The sequence below is a fragment of the Plectropomus leopardus genome, chromosome 21 (assembly GCF_026936395.1).
Source record: "Plectropomus leopardus strain MGB_pleo_1.0 chromosome 21, ASM2693639v1, whole genome shotgun sequence".
Taxonomy (NCBI): domain Eukaryota; kingdom Metazoa; phylum Chordata; class Actinopteri; order Perciformes; family Serranidae; genus Plectropomus; species Plectropomus leopardus.
This window is the reverse complement of record NC_142196.1, coordinates 12,561,206-12,575,918: the sequence shown is the minus strand read 5'-3', so window position 1 is coordinate 12,575,918 and position 14,713 is coordinate 12,561,206. Positions and strand designations below refer to the sequence as shown.

At 39.4% G+C, this 14,713-nt stretch overlaps 1 protein-coding gene across 2 annotated transcripts in view; it reads right to left on the bottom strand.

Moving 5' to 3' along the window:
- cntnap2a (contactin associated protein 2a) overlaps positions 1-14,713 on the bottom strand; it is a 376,461-nt gene that overhangs the window by 68,383 nt on the left and 293,365 nt on the right. For both annotated transcript variants that reach the window (XM_088071612.1, XM_042510367.2), the window contains exons 16-17: positions 4,969-5,125; positions 1,477-1,604 (exon numbers count right to left, since the gene is read on the bottom strand). In XM_088071612.1, the coding sequence (XP_087927738.1) occupies positions 1,477-1,604; positions 4,969-5,125 (285 nt within the window). The remainder of the gene's footprint in view (positions 1-1,476; positions 1,605-4,968; positions 5,126-14,713) is intronic.

Below are 14,713 nucleotides of genomic sequence, written 5' to 3'. Positions count from 1 at the left end.
TTACACTGTGACGTGCTTGTGTGTGTCTGCTACTTGCCACAATGCAACTTGACTGAAAACCATCTAAAGTTTGTAGGTCTGCTTGGTCAAAAAATATATATGTTTTGAGTAATATCTGAGTCCTATTTTAGCATCAAATTTCGATGCATCCCTCTGTGCACCACAATGCACACAAAGCTATCACAGCACCAGCTAACTACGCTATATAACAAAGCACCACAGCTAGAAGCAAAACTATACGACTGGTTGATGCTTAACTGCGTCATTGCACAAAAGTTGAGGCAAACTCAATTTTTATTTGAGCGTGTCACATCTCCCCGCAGCTACAAGCTTAAGGTGTCAGTTTTCAACGCTTATCAGGATTCTATTGAAGAGGACTTGTAGCCTGTGCTGTGCTGCTTGCAGTGTGAACACAGCATTAGGCTGCTTTCCTGAATACTTGACATTTCTCCTCAGAGTCACAAATGACCTTCTTTGGACAAAAGATGCAGGAGAATGTGATCTTATTTATTTTAGATCTCTGTGTTCCATTGTCCATGCAGTGCTACATGACCTGCTTTAGGAATGTGGTGGTATTTCAGACACAGCAGCTCCGTGGTTCAACAGACATCACAGAGCTATCCGGATCTTAATAGGAAAGACAACCTTTATCGACAACTACACTGCATAGCCCTGTGACCTTTGTTGTAGCCGCTACATCATTTTCTCTCCTCACACATTATAAATCTAACTATTTCAAAAGTCTGATAAAGTTTCGAGTCTAGGAATCTTCTACAACTTAACATCAGTCAAAAAATGTCCTTTGGCTCCCCGCCTCTGTTCAGAGGCTACACACAATGTCAACAGGGGAATCTGAATATGAGTTGTATTTAAGAGACTGGAGGTGTTCTCTTGATTCAGCCTTTGATGAGCCCCTCACAAAGGTTATGCTGTCATGCCTTGACAACCCGCTGAGAATTATTTCAAAAGTCAACCTCTCCGCAGCTGACTTGGAGGAAGTCATTAAGTTGTATTTAGTATTTCCTCTCAATTAGGCCATTGTAACTGCAGCCCTCCTGCCACACTCAAAGGTCCCTTTAACCCCTGCAGCTAATCCAGAATGCTCACACCAGTCTTCATTTTTATGTGAAGGCACCCTGTTAGCTTTGAAGTTATTTTTAAGATCTAACTGATAATTCTAAAGCACAGTGTGATTTCGCTCCTGGCTACATTACTGACCTTTTCACTCTCTTTGAATCAGAGGCATCCTCTGGCAGGACCCCTCCTGTGTTAAAGTTACTTCATGTACGTCCCTGATTCAATCATTCATTAATTACATTTCCAACCCCCTGTGGCTCATGGGATTCCTGTTCTTTAATCTTGATATTCATTTTCACAATTATGCTCGTTGGTCCAAGCCAATCATCATTTGGGATTCTGATTTGGTTACAAATTTGCGAAGCTGCCCATTAGTTAAAATACGAAAGAGTTACTTACTATCTCCTTGGCAGCGGAGTGGTCCAACAGTCAGCCTGGCCTCAGAGCCCGGTCTGTTGGTGTCACCCACAGCCACCTGGCTGACTGGAAGGTGCTCTTTATATACCAAGAGACCAGAATCTTCTCTCCTGTAAGATGAGTGGAAACACGCAGACGGAGGGAAGAGGAGGAACCATGTTAAATATTTAGTCCCTTATCTTGTTGTTAAATAAAATGTGAAATTTCTGCATCTTTTGCTGTTGAGGAACCTTCTTGTATGTTGCACATTTTTGATTATAGCCAGTTTTTTCAAAACTATGCAAATGCTGCTCATTCACAGAGTTCCTTGACTTTAAGGGAGTACTTATAGTATGTTAATGTGCATCCTAAAAAAAATCTTAAATGGTTGTGAAATGAATGTTAAAGATGATGTATGTCTCATATAGGAGGCAGAGAAAAAAGGTCATGGCAAAAAACATGTATAATAGATGTTAGTTGCATGGGGTTGGGCAATATATTAATATAATATCAATATAGTAATACAAGACAAGATATTGCCTTAGATTTTGGATATTGTAATATCATAAATGTTGTCTTTTCCTTGTTTCAGAAGCTGACTTACAATAAAGTAATGTCATTTTCTGAAAAAACAGACTGTTTTATTAATTCTCCTCATCCACTTAGTCATTAAATTCCACATTATTGATGGTTATTTATCATAAATCTTATTCTGCATATACTAGCACCAATAGTCAACCCTACAATATCATCGCAATATCAATGACGTGATATTTCATTTTCCCCATATTGCCCAGCCCTAGCTGTAACCATATAATTACCTTACATAAAGCATACCAAATGTTTATATTACTTATTATAGAATATATATGTGAAAATGTGCAGATATATATACATAAAACTCATTCCTAATTATTATTTTTTTTAAATATGAGGGTGGTAACCGACATAATTGCAATATAACACATAACCAATTTGCCTCTATGTTCTAGTAGCACATTGTATATGGGTATGCTTTGTATATATGCATATCTGTGTAAGTTATTTTTACATTTTCTCTAGAATGTTTTTGTTTCACACACACACACAAAAAAAAGAGAAAAAACTATTGTACATGAACCTAACACACCATAACAAAATGGTTAAAGGAGAGTATATAACAATAAAGGAGTATATAACAATACAAGAGTGACACATAGAAGAATGAATTGGATGTATGGATGAATGAGTGGATAGTTGGCATGATATTTAAAGCAATCCATGAATGAGAAAAAAAATCAATCAATCAGAAGAACTAAATCAATTGACAGCATTATTACTTTTTCTTGCCATCACAAGAACTAGTCCACTGACAATCCCATTATAATACTACAAAGAATTATTTCTACATCACAGGCTACATGGTGGGCATGAGTTTTAGCATAAAATGCTATAAACTATTTGATTTTTATTGTTTGCTATTCACTGTTGTTTGAAAATGAAACAGCGAGATCTGCTTTATGGCTTTGTGCACGCATGAGTGTGTCTGTATGTGAGCGTGTATCTATGTGTGCATACATATGTGTATGCTTCTATGAGCTGACAAAAATATGGGTAACGAGTGGAAATAGAGTTATATGGGTAATATTTCATCAAGTCACTCAGCCAGACAATGAGACATTAATGCATACATTATTAATGGAGAGAGCCAGACAGAGTAAGACTTATTTGTAATCTCATCAGTTTTAGAGATGAGGAGGGAGACATGAAAGTAAATGAAATCTCTCCTTCATGCTAACACTCAGTAATTACTCACAGACAAACATACAGTATGTACACACATGCACACACACCCACAGACAGTGATCGGTTTAATGAGAAAATCCATCAGCTGGTTAAAGGAGCTTTGAAACACAAACTGTTGGTCCTGGCAAACATCGCTCTTAAAACGCATCACTGATAGTGGTATTCATCATTCAGTCACTTTGAAGTTAGACACCTCATCACACTGTCCAGCTAAGGCAGACTCTGAGCTGACAGATTAATGCAAACATTAGCATTAGGGATGGTTATAGTTTCAGCACATTAAAGTCGTCCCGTCAAAATGTCCGTGGGTATGACATTTTTTACTTTAAAGTTGAATGATATAGCAATACAGTCAGTATTGCCATATCAACGGCAGTCTTTTAGGCAATACGTTATTTATTGGAGTTATGCAGGGATTTAGATATTTCTATATTTGAATGCCAGCCAAAATGAAATTCTCAGTAAAAGAACATGTATTTATGAAGCATACTGTAACTAGCACTCAATAGGTACACTGACCTTTACGATTTCAAAATTCAAAGTGAGATTTTTTGCATAGTGCTTAATAAAAACAAACAAAACATTAAATACTGTTAAGGTAAAATAGAAGTTCCTTTGACCCAGCAGAGAAAATCTGTGGGTGGGCTGAATGACAAACACTGTTGTGTCCCTGAAGAACCTCTGAAAAAGGCATTTAACTCCTAACTGCTTCACTGAAGCTGCTTTGTGGCTGATTGTAAGTGGCAGCGGTAATACTGGGCTGATCCCAATAGCGAGAATATTTACTAAATCCACTTTATCCAGTTAATTAAAAAGCATAAATGTCTTTATTGAGTTGTCCACTGGTTATTGATTGTAATGAACAGTAATTGACCATCCAGTCCCATCCTCCTGGTACTGGATAATTTTGGTCAGAAACCTTTTTGAAATAACAAAAGTGTGCAAATTAAGACACAGCATTAGTATAAGGCTTGTAAATATGCATTTGATGGCTACATATATGACATTGTTCTAAAAGTCAGAGGCTAAAGCTACATATCCCAGACAAAAAGACTGCTTTCACAAAAGTTTTGATCCGTGTTGAAGAAATGGAAGGAGCAGTACTGTTCTTGTATTGAAGTGTTAGATGTATTAGAGTACAGTGTAAGTGAAAAAACACCTGACTATTATTCCATTGTACCACTTCCACACTGTCTTTTGTAGAAAAACATAGTCTGATATGCACAACAGAGACCATAGAAACAATTTCAAACCATATGTTACAAGAGGAAAGCCATTGAGGATTAAGACTAACCAATGTGCTTGGGAAATCTTACTCTATTCCAGTAAACTGTTTTGGCTTTTAGACAGTTTTCCATACGTGCCACTGAGTCTCTGATAACCCAGATGTACCGTAGCGTCAGTGATAGGGCAAATCTGTAAAACTGAAGTGGGATGGATACAGCTGGGTGCTCAAAGGAGCATTAAGCAGAATGCACAGCAGAATGATGCAAATAACAGATGTGCTGACTCGGCTGTATGAATGTCCCTGTATGACCTGCTATGCTCCACTGCAGCCGGTGGACTGGGTGTGACCGAAAACTTTCACTGGCAGCTGGTTCTGCAGACTTTAATTAAAGTCAATGCATAACTGAAACTGTAGTGAAGTTAATCAATATGGTACAAATTGTTTGCGCTCCGGCTAAACTTTTATGTGACTGTCTGACTTACCATTGTTTGTGGTCGGCATCGCAGTTGCAGTCATACTTGGGGTCAGTGCAGTTCCTGTCGATGCCACAGGCACATTTCTGGATGCCGGGCCCCGAGCCTCCCCAGTAGAAGTGCTTCTCGCTGCCCCGACCCACCCACCAAGTATAGGGCGTCCCATCTGGGGAGCAAACACACACAAACAAAACAGAAATATATTGGTTCCTTTCCAAAAAGAACAGTCATGTCCCTACTGGTTTCTAGTTGAATACTATAATGTTCACTGTTTGCCTCACAGAAAACACAAACTTCTGCAAAGGCAGTCACATTGTGTTACTAAACTGTCCAAACTCCTTCCCATTGCCAGTGATTAATTGTTAAATCATTCACTGTTTGAGGCTTTTGTCGCATTAATGTGATTTATATTGACAGCCAGCAGCTGCATGGTGAATGTAATTCATTTGTTCAGCATGTTTTACACAGCTGGATGGTAAATGCCTTTGAGACAGGCAGGCACACTTAGTCATAGATCACACCTGTGATTTCAAAGATCTGCTAAAACACAGATTCAGCGTTGCATTTACATTTGAGTGTTGCATTATTATGAGTGAATCTGTGTTTATATAAGTGTCTGTGTGAATGCAAGTACTTCTGAGCACATCTGTCGACACACAAACACCTCTCTGTGTGAATGTGCGCCCGTGAGCATGTGTGAGTGTGTGTGTTTTAATGAGTGGATAAAAGGTGAAGGATCACTGCTTTTCAATAAGAAATGTAATATTGTTTTCTTCGCCCTAGATAACATATTCTGGCAGGAGACAGTAAATAGGCAGAGAGATAGGTGTAAATATTTTGGTGCCTGGAAATACATCACAACAACAGCAGGGGATAATGAAACAATATTACATTTCCCTCTTTATTCAAAGAAAATAAGCTGCATTGTCAATATCGCTTTGTCAAATTCGTTCTGAGACAATGAAATCTCCTGAGCCACATTCCTTACAGGAGGGGATTGAAGCTGACTTCTGATGCAGCACAATTGCATTGAGAGGTGTGATATACTGTATGGTATTATTACACTCTTATATTTTTATATTTTCTGAGCTGGTGCTAAACTCCAAGAGGAAGTTGTGTGTGTGTTTCTGTGTGTTTATATATATATATCTATATATACACATATATTATGTGTGCGTGTGTGTGTTTGGCCTTGGTGACCTGTGGGTTTTATTGTCCTCATAAAGAGAATTAGCCTCATCTCTCTCCAGGCCGCTGTTCAGACAAGCCATTGTCAATAGGATTAACACTGCCTGCTCAAGAGACTTCACAATCCTCTCCCTTTGTGTGGACATGTATGTGCGTTTGTGTGTGTGTTGTTGCACTTTTATACAAGTAAGAACCAAGTTTGAAATTAAGACCTTCACAGATAGGTCAGTGAGGTCCCCAACCACAGCCAACTAAGCTAAGTCCCAGCCACGCGAAACACCATGCATCTTGCCCCACAGCCCAATTAGTGAGTGTCATGCCATCGTCCTTGAAGATGATCTGCCGCTACTTTTCAAAGTGAATGGCAAGTGGCTTTAGTTATGTTGCCTCAAGAGCCTCGTTTTCAACAAGCAGTCCGGTTCACTTCAGTTCAGTTCAGTTCGTTACACATTAGAACAGTTATTTTTGGGTTTCCATTGCAAAAAGGTTGTGGATGGTACCAATAGCACAGCACTTTTTTTGCCACCCCTCTGTTGAGGTACCTAGCACACTGATCTGATACTAAAACGTGGAGCTAATAACAATGCAGTCTGTCAAGAGAGTTACAATCATCACTGCTCTTCTACAAGGACTTAATGCAAAAAGTCACTATTTTTAAATATCTCATTTATTGTGACAGAAACGGTAAACACTCCTGTTCTTTCAGAAACCCTCTTCCAACACATTCTGTCTGCGGTGGAAAGGCTAAAGAGTTCTAGGGTTTAGATACATGTCTGTACGGGTTATGTACTGGTCCTAAGGTTACTATACTGAAACTGATGGTGGAAACCTGGCTTAGTTCTTGTTAAACTATGATGGAGTGTGAAATATAAAACAAGTCTTTGGGACAAAACATCTGCTACATGAGGAAAGCAATGCCCCCAGTGAAAGGTTCCAGCAACAGACATCAACAGATGCTATACTGTAAATAACAAGCAACATAGGCCTAGTCCACAAGTAATTGGGTGTTTTTCAAAAATAGCTTTTCTATGCCTTTTGGACTTTTGTCCACAAGCAATCTGTGGTTAGGTCACTGAAAATGGAACTTTTGCAAAAGTCCTTTTAGGGTAAAGATGTTCAGAAACTCTGTTTTCTGTGTTGAAGTGTAGACAGGAACATTTTGGGGCTATTTTTCAGGCTTCTGATTAGCTAGCATCTTTTTCTTCCTTGTGTGATTTGCCAGCATGGCTTTAGTATTAGGGTTATATTAACCCCTTTTAGTTTGGCATGGCCTCGACAGCACTTCAATTGTGTTTTGGAATTTCATTTTAGGCTTAATTAATTTAAAACAGTGCTTGTGCGGATGTTTGGGTTTGTTTTTTTGAAATGATGGAGGAAATAAACTTTTTTCAAAAATAGCTTTGACTTTGTGGACTATTGCATAAACACATAAATGGATATATCACAGACCGTCTTGTACTAAAAATACAGTTTTAAATGTTGGCACATTATTGTGGTCAGGCAGATCACAAGCCACACTGAAAAGACAACAGTTTCCCAGCTGTCTTATTTGTGAGCCAAAGGGCAACAAGTAAACAGAAGCATACAGTGTGAAACAGTGAGTTAATGCCCCAGAAGCCAAAAGTCTCATTCTCTTACTTTCTGCTTGGCCTCTCACTGACCCTGCCATGCCATAACACATCCGATTTGAGCCCTCACTTTTCTAAACTTTTTAGACAGGTGGGAAGCAAGTAGAATAAAACTGTTTTTCTAGAAAAATTCCAAGCTGATCCTTTTTTCATAACCTATTTTTCAGGAGGAGTAAGAAAATATGATGGAGAGGAGAGGAGAGGAGAGGAGAGGAGAGGAGAGGAGAAACAGCAGGGCATCAGGTGGAATGGGAGCTATGTATTGTGCCAGTTAAAGTCTCCTGTGTGATTCAGTTTAAGCTCTGCCAAAACAAACAACCAAGGAGTGGAGAGTGAGGAAGAGGGTGGAGGGGGAGATGAGAGAACGACAGCATGGATGGATGGAGATAGGAGAGATGGAATCACACTGGCAGAGAGTTCATATGGAGAGCCGCAGAGCGAGGGCACTGCCAAGATGAGGCTCAGCAGCGTTTTGGTGTGTGCGAGTGCATGTTTGAGAAGGACAGAGTGTGTGTGTTTGTTTGGGTGTTCTTAAGTGTGGGTTTAAAAAAGCAGGTGCACAATAATTATCACAAGTCCCACCAGATTAAGATTAATCTAAAGAGTGGTTGCTGTATTTGTATATTTTAATGCAACATTGCATCAGAAAAGAGACAGATGAAGCTTTTTCTCATTTGAGTTTAATAAAATACTGGAGGAGACTTTACAGGGCAAAGGAATAAAAAATGTTAATGATAGAGCAAGGGATTAACTGGTCAAATACAAATAGATTTTTGGAAGATGAAAGCAGTGGAGGAGACAGATGTAAGCCTTATCTTGAGCATTGTGTTACATCATTTACCACAATAAATAAAAGGATAATTCTGGCTGATTACAAGTAAAGTCACTTTTACGTACTTTTGACCACGATGCTGTCAGTAATATTAACATTGCACTCATTAACACAATTGCTGAGATCTGGGAAAGAGGAGACATTGCTGAAAAGAAGTCAGATTCGGCAAAAGACTACTCAGTAAAATGATCTCACAGGTTTTAAACAGGTAAAGCCAATGTTGTCTGAAAGAAAATTGTAAAATTATTGCACAAACTGTGCTTGTTAAAAACAACCATCACAGTTTCCAGAACAACTTTGACCTGCTGCACTTATCGTAGTTTAGTGTGCACACAGATATCCTGTGCCTTCAGTAGGGCTGCACGATATGCAAAAAAAAAAAAGGCATATTGCGATTATTTTTGACAGATATTGAAATTACAATATGAGTAATGATTTTAGTGGAAATGATCATTTTTGTATTTCATTTTCACTGTACAAACTATAAAAATGATTATGTGATTTTGCTGTTTGGCACCAAACAGGCAAGTTCCCTTAAGTCTGGAATATGATTTGTATGCTAGGGAATCTTCACAATGCTTCATTAATGATGGTTTGTGGTGACACAATTTTCTTTATCAAAAAATTGCAGCTCCTGCGATTAGGATATTGCACTTGGCCATACGGCAATTCTGATAATGTTTCGAATAATTGTGCAGCCCTCGCCTTGAGATAATACCTTGTTGATTTTACGTCTAAATAAAGTGGTTTAGATACCTGGCTAATAATCTGATTTGTTGGACTTCATTGTAACAATGTTACAGTATTCTTATTTTCTGGTCTGAACTATAACTTTGATAAATAAAATGTTCTAATCACTAATAGTACAGCCTAAGCTGTGTAAATAAGACCCAAGCTCTAATAAAGCAAAATTATCCATTAAATCTCAAAGGATGAATAAATTAAAACACCAAGCGGAAATTTCTTGTCTGTATTCATCTTTATGATCTTAACATCCTTCCTTATCGCTCCTCTTGCTCTCACAGCCAAATCCCCCAACAAACATCTTAAATGTTCACAGGAGAGGAGAAAACAGACATGACGGATTGATAAGGCCTGAGGTTGTGTTCCTCTCCTGTCCTCGGGGACAGCCACACAACACTGCTTATTGTGATGGCTTTATCTGGCTGTTATTTCAACATCAAACCTACAGACACACTAACCTATTTATCTCTCTTCTTATCCAGAGAGGTTAATGTCTACATCTTCATCATGTCTGCTGCATTTTGTACCGAGACTCATAATCCCAAAGCAAAGACACATAGAGCTGTAGAGGGAAAGGCAACAGAGAGAGAGAGAGAGAGTAGGAGAGAGATTTGGAGGCTGTGAGATAAGAAGAATGACAGCAACAGAAAGATGGCAATGAAAAAAGACAGAACGAGAGAAAGAGCGTGATCGCTGTCTTTATAGTGATAAGAGACCTGTCAGTTTCATCCCTCTTTGATAACCATCTATGCTTTAGCCCAGCAATTAAACTCAAAATGGCTCCCAGAATACTCATATTAAAGGGGAACACCAACTAAATTAAAAATTTCAGTATATTATTTCCACAGCCTAGGAAACTTCAATCAATATCTGCAAACATGAGCTACTCTTTCCTAGCCAGAAGAAAACTCATATCAGTTCTGAAAAAGGACGTAGTTCCCCTTTAGTGGCAGAACGACTGAAGCCTTTCACGTTGCTGCAGGGCTACTGAGCCAAACATCTTTACTGTTCATTTTAGACATAAGCTGAGAGTTTAGTCCCTGTAGGGCATGCCTTAATACTTCATAAAAAAAAATAACAATAACAAACGCACACAGGCATGTACACCAAAATTATGTCAAACCAACCAAATCACCAGAAAAAAGGTGATATTATATGTTTCTGAATCCATGGATAGTGTTACATTTACACATTATTATGTAGCAGATATGTTCAAACTTAACATTTCACCAAGGCTGTGGCTAATGTTTGGTTAGGTTTAGGTACAAAAAGACTTGAGGGTGGTAAATAAAAAAAGATGATGTTTTTGCTTAAGATACTCAGTTTTGGAGGCACAGTGTCCACGGGAAAAGCAACAATATCTCTCTAAAAACTACAACAGCTTCAAAACACAGTCATTTAGTGCCTAAAAAGCCGAAGAGACACACTGACTGGTCACTACAAAACCCACGTTAGGTGCCTAAAAAGTGTATGAAAACACAGAAGTGACTCATTTAAACACAACTTGTTTTGTTGTTTGTTGGTCTTGTACAGTGGTCTGTAGCTTGGTAGTTGTTTTGCCAAGGTGGCTCTGCATCCACCATCCCCTCCACCCCCCAGTGAAAAAGTTACCTCATATATAATGTCATTTGAGAAATAAAACAATACATATAAAATGCTGAAATGCAACATAATTGTGGTTCATAGAAACATATAATGCCAACATCATCCTCTAGTGCCTGGGCTGGTCAAACCTGAATGTTATGAGTTGATGACTGTTTCAAAAATTGATTTAAGGTGAATAAAATATGTAACAGAGAACCTTTAGAAGTCCATAACTCACCGTGTTGTTTATACTGTTGGTGAAGATGTTTAACTTTATTCTATTGTGCTCTTTAAATTAAAAGTGATAATGAAAATTTAAATTACTAAGTAATTATTTGCTGGTTTCTGTTGGTACTAAATCATGATGGATGGCTGATACAGCAGCAGATACCACATCTTTATTTTGCATTTTTATGTCAAAACACTGTCTCTGGCTTTGGGGCAAAAGCTGTTATCAGTTGTTCGTTGTGTGATAGGTTAAGGCTGACATTTCAGGTACTATTGGTAGCAGCCTCTAGCCTCAGGTTGGTCTGCTGATCAAGCTTATCACAGATTGGTCCGTAGTACACAGACAGTGCTTTTCCATAAAACTCTGTTGATAATCTGTCACAAGTATTCGTACCCAACTCACCACAAGCACATGGGGCGCACTTAGTTCATATCAAGGGATCACACCCCTGCCAGTCAGACCATGAACTGAAAGGTCAGTGGGTCCAAAAAGGCACTCGACATGCTCAGTTGCTCATATCCCCAGTCTGGGAAATGATGGCTTTTAAGAAAGGCGGTCAGTTGGAGCTGAAATGCCAGAATGGCATTCATAACCCTTAGATTTGGTTTTCTCATAAACCTGTCTCAGACATCACCTTTACCAGAGTCATTACACCTTAAAGAGTGATTATCATTGCCTCGCATTTACTCTGAATTCCCTCTCTGGCCCTGCTGAGTGACAGGTGCCTGTACAGCACGCTGAAACACTCCCATGGCGCTCACATGCGGATGAAAATATAAACAGCTCATTTGCTCTCTGCACGGATCTCTGAGGAGGGTGAATGTGAATCAATACTCTTCTTTTCTCTCCTCTAACAAGATCAGCTACTGTATAATTTAGAAAATAAGAAAGGGCAAGAATAAGTCTTCGCTGAAAAGCTCCCATCAGGAGACACAACAAAAAATGTGCACACCCATTCACTCTCAAGGGCTCTGGACAAAGACAAGAGCACCCTCCCGTCTTGGAGAGTTTTTGCACAAAGTCCTGGATCAATTTGTCTTTGTCAATATGACGTTGGTTTCTGTTCTTTGTTGTCATCATTTGTTTGCATTTCTGTTTGCTGTGCAGAGAGCCTGGTGTCTCCACTCTGTGCCCGCTGGTCTTTGTTAGCTTCCTATCCTCTTAACATCTCTGTTTCTGTAGGGAGACTGTAGGGAGGCATATTAGCCTTGCCTTGGGATGTCTCCCGAGAGCTACAGATAATGCAGTTTGTGTTTGTGTGTATGTGTGAGAAAAACAGAAAGACAGAGATTTTTTGAGCCTCTTTCTTTGTCTCTGTGCTTTTGTTTATCTATACCAGTGCATGTGTGTCTGTGTATTCTCCTCTCTGCCCCTTTTAATCTGTCTCTGAGTCTTTGCAGAGTTCCCCTGTCTCTGTCTATTGTCTCAATCTTTCTCCTCTCCCGGACCACCTATCCATCAATTACTTCAAGAACCCCTCCTGCCTCTCTGTGCTACCACCATTTTCTCCGACTCTATGGCTCCCACATATTTAGAGCCCTTTCTACTTCACGCTCACCACCCTTTCCTTGCTCTCTCATATCTCTTGGTTTCAGAGGCCTCTTTCTTTTTATCTCTCTTCCTATTATGTCTTTCTACCTTCCCTCTGCACTCCTGAATCTCTTGCTCTACCAGGCTACTTTTCCCCCTCCCTCCCTCATATCTGCTTTGCACACCTTTCCTTGCATTCTCATATCAGTTGGTCTCAGTGGTCTTTCTCTCTTTCTCTCTCTGTCTCTCACTGTGTCCATGCTCCATATCTGTCTATCTCTCCCACGTCTACACGACTCTTTCCTGGCATCTAATCTCTTTATGTTCTCATTAGTCTCGCTATAATCTGCCCTTTAATCCATGCTAATTGCAAACTCCCCTTGTCCTGATCCTGATCTGAAGTTGTATTTGAAACACACACCGCCTTTCCCGTCAGTCCCTTATGGTTTGATCTGCTAAGGGCTACAATGCATACCAATAAATCAAATGCCTGTGATCTGTAAATCCTTATAATTCTTTACCTGCGGTTGAGTAAATGTGGGTAAAATGGGGTCCTGAATATTCTAAGGTAACTTAAAGGTAACCTGTGCAAGCTGATGATGCAACACAAAGACCCACCAACGGTTTCACACTGTTCAACACATTCTCACTCCCAGCTCGACACTTGCTCAGTGGCTCATGTCAAACTATGATGCTCTAGTACCTCTTCAGCCTAAATTTTAGATGCTCAGGGTTAACGTGTCATAATGTATTTTTTTTAAAATACACTTATATGTACGAGGTAAAAATTTGGATTTTAGTTTTACTTCCTTAGGTTTAGGCAACAAAAGCAAGTGGTTAGGTTTAGAAAAAAAACAGGGCTACACCAGACTCAGAATTATGCCAGTCAAATCGGATTTGGCTGTTTAATACAAATAATGGACAATTTGTTTGTTTTTCATGCAAAGTTTTAAAGTTTGAATGGGCTCCACAGGTCGTTCAGTGTGACAGTGGCATTCACATAATATATTCAACAAGCTAACGGTGCTAACAATGAATTGTAAATGTGCGAAAAAACATTTTTTTGCCAACTAGATATCAAACTAAAACCAGAGACTGAATCTTATTAAGTTGCTGAGAGCTGTAAATTCACGACTTCTAAGCAGCGATCCCCCGGTTGAAATTCCAGTGTTTTTTTGACCCATCTACCTCCCCTCCTGCCTGAACCATGTGGACCTCCTTGCTCTTTACACTATGAAGTTGCTCAGCCTGTCAAAAAATGCTATTGCCTGTTGCATCTCATACCACCGCCAAAGGGTGCCTAATTACGTCAGTATCTGACCCCGAGGGCTAATGACTAAGAGTCAATTGACAAGTCGGAGGAGAGATCTGGTTGCACATTTTCAGTGATCAATGGTTAGTGGTGATAGCTGGCAAAGGAATCTAGCAATACATTAGCAAAAGAAAGGAAAGAGACAACTGCTAGCATGCCAACATCTATTCTGGTGAGAAAAGAGAATGCAAACATAACTGTTTTCAAAAAGTTGTAAGTACAACTAGTTATAGATTCATAATGCTGAAATGTTGGTTGGTATTTAGTACTGCAAAAAAATCTATCAACGCATGAATAATTAATTCAAGCAATTACTTGTTCTTTTTGGTGGTGAAGGTAGGAGGTTAAAGAAGAACAGCATAGAAATAAGTTCATTGTTGCCTGCAGTGCATACAATGTCAGGTGAGATACCTCCGTTGTCTACATCAGAACACACAGCAGACAGGCCGGGGAAGGATAATGAGTTATTTCAACAATTTCTACCTGAGAGCACCCGTAACGCGATCCACCTCCCTTACAGTTCTGAGGCCGAGCCTCCTTCCCCCCGCCCGCTGTTCAGCACAATGTTACGCTCTAGTAAATTCACTCTGCATACCTCTGCACCCATCTACAACTCTTCACGGGTCATCACGGAGTGTATTCGGCTATTAAATGAAAAACACCTCAGAAAGGGGAGAGAGGGGGAGGAAGGGAAAATTAATATCAAT